General features: G+C 53.7%; 1 protein-coding gene across 1 annotated transcript in view; it reads left to right on the top strand.

The window, feature by feature from the left end:
- LOC103768337 (lysyl oxidase homolog 1) overlaps positions 1–1,846 on the top strand; it is a gene marked incomplete at its 5' end in the record, with an annotated part of 2,019 nt that extends 173 nt beyond the window's left edge. The window contains 4 exons of the mRNA XM_008935478.1: positions 726–863; positions 1,195–1,351; positions 1,438–1,533; positions 1,727–1,846. Coding sequence (XP_008933726.1) covers positions 726–863; positions 1,195–1,351; positions 1,438–1,533; positions 1,727–1,846 — 511 coding nt within the window. The remainder of the gene's footprint in view (positions 1–725; positions 864–1,194; positions 1,352–1,437; positions 1,534–1,726) is intronic.
- Positions 1,847–3,289: the final 1,443 nt, after the last annotated feature.

A 3,289-nucleotide genomic window follows, 5' to 3' on the forward strand; every position in this document is an offset into this window, starting at 1 on the left:
TCCTGGGGCTGTGGGGGGAGAAAAGGGGGTCCTGGGGCGAGGGGGAAGATGGGGAGTGGGCAGGTGGAGGGGCACCGGGGAGGGAATGGGAGATGAGGATAGAGGAGGATGGAGAAGGATGGAGGAGAGGGGAAGGGAAGAGGAAAGGGGAAAGAGGGGAAGGATGGAGGAGAGGAGAAGGAAAGGGAAGGGAAGGATAGAGAAGAGGGGAAAGGGAGAAGGGATGGGGGAGAAAGAGAAGGATGAAGGAAAAAGACGGAGGGGAGAAGGGAAAAGGAAAGGGAAGGGGAGGAAGGAGGCGAAGGATGGAGAAGTGAAAGGGAAAGGAACAGGGAAAGGAAGGATAGGGAAGGAGAAGGATGGAGGAAGGAAGAAAAGGGGAAAGGAGAAGAAAGAGGAAAGGAGAGAGGGAAGAGGAAAGGGGAAGAAGGATGGAGGAGAGGAGAAGAGAAGGAAGGAGAGCAAGGGAAGGGCAAAGGGCAAAACACAGCACCGAGGAAGGTCTCTGTTGGGGGCTGCAGGACAGGGACCCTCTTTCCTCCCCTTCCTCCATCCTCATCATTTCCTTTTCCCTGGAGTAAGCTCTCCCTGCGGAGACATTTGCTGGGGCTTTTCCTCCCTGGGGGTGCCAGAGCTGAGCCTGCACCCCATGCGTGGGGGAGCTCCTGGCCCCCAGGGGTTGGGGCCAAGAAAAGCTTGACCTTGACCTTCTCCAATGTCCCCAGCACCGCCTACACCGCCGAGGCCACTGACTACGACGTGCGGGTGCTCCTGCGGTTTCCCCAGAGGGTGAAGAACCAGGGCACGGCTGACTTTCTGCCCAGCCGGCCCCGGCACAGCTGGGAGTGGCACAGCTGTCACCAGTGAGTGTCCCCACATCCCCACCATCAGCCCTCCTTGTTGGGGCAATTTTCAGCCTTTTAAAATGGCATTTTTTAAGGCTTCTTTAATGGTGTTTCCCCCTTTTTTGTGGCTTCACTTTGAGATCTTCGCGGGGCAGGGGTATCACCTTGCCTCTTTGTCCCTAAAGCCTCCAGGCTCCTGCAATTAGTGTCCCCAAGGAGGGAGCTGGCAAGCTGGTGTGGACCCAGGGTTGATGGGGAGCCCCCAAAAATCACATCTGGGGAGTAGATGGCACCATTTGGGGGGAGTGTGTGGGGGGGGTCACCCTAACTGTCCCTCCCTGCCTCCCAGGCACTACCACAGCATGGATGAGTTCAGCCACTACGACCTGCTGGATGCCACCACGGGGAGGAAGGTGGCCGAGGGCCACAAGGCCAGCTTCTGCCTGGAGGACACCACCTGCGATTTCGGCAACCTGAAGCGTTACGCCTGCACGGCCCACACCCAGGTGCCTTTGGGGGTGGAAGCTCAAAGGGCTCCTTGGGGTTCACCACCTTGCCCCAGCACACTCTGAACCCCCTGTTCTCATTGCAGGGCTTGAGCCCGGGCTGCTACGATACCTACAATGCTGACATTGACTGCCAGTGGATTGATATCACAGACGTGCAGCCAGGGAATTACGTCTTAAAGGTGGCTGGGGTCACTGGGAGGGGTATTTCAGGGCAAGCCTTACCAATCTGGAGCAGCTTGGGATCTTCTCAATCATTTGGTTTGGAACCATGCACCTTTTTGGACACCGTCCCTTTAACGGGGGTTTAAGCGCTGCTTTTCCCCCCCTCTTACTAGTTGGGGTTGTTTTTCTTTCCCTTTTCCCCTTTTTTAGGTTCAAGTGAACCCCAAATACATTGTCCTGGAGTCAGACTTCACCAACAACGTGGTGAGGTGCAACATCCATTACACTGGACGCTATGTCGCCACGACAAACTGCAAGATTTCCCAGTAAGATTTCCTCTCCCCTTCCCTCCACCAAAAAAACACAGGCACAAGGGTTGGACCCGAGTGGTTTAATTCCTTTTTACCTCCCTTCCATCCAAGTTTTCTGTGTGAGCATCAAAACCAAGTGGGATTTGGTCAGTGCTGGAGCTGGGGGCTGGTGTCCTGCTCCCTTTTGGGGTGTTTATATTGAATTTCAGTGTTATTTTATGGAATAATGAAGCTAAGTTTCAAAAGAACCCCCCTCTGCCTTTGAAATAACATTTTTAAATGTCTTCCTAAGTGCATTCTCCAAATCCTGTTTTTTTTTTCTTGTGTCTTCTTGCAGATCCTGATGGGAGCAGGGCTGGAGGGACGTCACCTGCTGCAGCCTCTGTTCCCCTCTCAAGAAAGTGCCTGGGCTGGCTTCTGTCCCACCAGAGACCCTGGAGCCCAGCAGTAGCTCCTTAAGACCTCCCAGACCCTCCATTTCTTCACGTTAAAAGGACAGGAAGCAAGAATGACTCTTTGAAATATTTTTATACTTAACTTTCTTATAACCTTTGGGTTTTTTCTTATTTCCTAAGGGAAACAGACCCTGAGTTTTAGCTGGAATAAAGGCAGGAGCCCATAAATACTGTATAAATGATGTAATTCGCATGTTAGCAATAGAGCGCTGTAGTTTTTTTACCCCTTCAGCAATTTTTGGGCTGGGGGGGGGTGCTGTCTCTGGTGATGCCGCCTCTCCAGAGGGGACGATGACAGCCTGGATTTGGAGGTACAGGGATGCTCAACTGCTCTTCTGGAGGCAGCTGCCACGCTGGGATGCTTTGGTTCCTTTTGAGATAGAAGCTGCTGGAAATCCCCTCCTTAACTAGGAGGGCTTGCTCCATCTGTTCGCCTTTTAAAACTAGGGAGGGAGGCTTTGAGATGACTGGAAGTTGTGGTCTATTATTTTGATTAATATTATTATGATTTTTCACAAGCTTTCGAGCCAGAAATCATTAAAACACGTTGCTTTTCAGGGTTCATTGTTTCACTGAGAGGCAACGTGCCACCAAAATGGCCCACCGAGGGCCATCCCACAATGTCCTCAGGCCACCAATGGGTTGGGGCAACTGAAGGGAATGCCATGGCCTGTGTCATCCTGTCATTTAACCCTGGATGCTAGGGAGCAAAGAGGCGGGAGGGGTGGGGGGAAGGAAGGGTGTGCTCCCCAAGACAACCCAAGTGCTCCTCACTGCCTGCCTGTGCTGGGGAGGGGATGCGGGACCCAGCCTCCCTCTTGGTGCCATCCTTGCTGCAGTGGGAGACACAAGCCCTGGCAGCGCCTGGACCCTCGGCCGAGTCCTGTCCTCACTCTCCAACCCTTGTCACCCTCTCATCCTCTCCCCTGCCCATGCCCCCAACCCCTGCCCCCATCTCTCATTCCCCCATTGCCCCTTGCTAGGTTCCTGAGTCCCATCCTTCCCGT

The sequence above is a fragment of the Merops nubicus genome, unplaced genomic scaffold, assembly GCF_000691845.1.
Source record: "Merops nubicus isolate BGI_N331 unplaced genomic scaffold, ASM69184v1 scaffold36862, whole genome shotgun sequence".
NCBI lineage: Eukaryota > Metazoa > Chordata > Aves > Coraciiformes > Meropidae > Merops > Merops nubicus.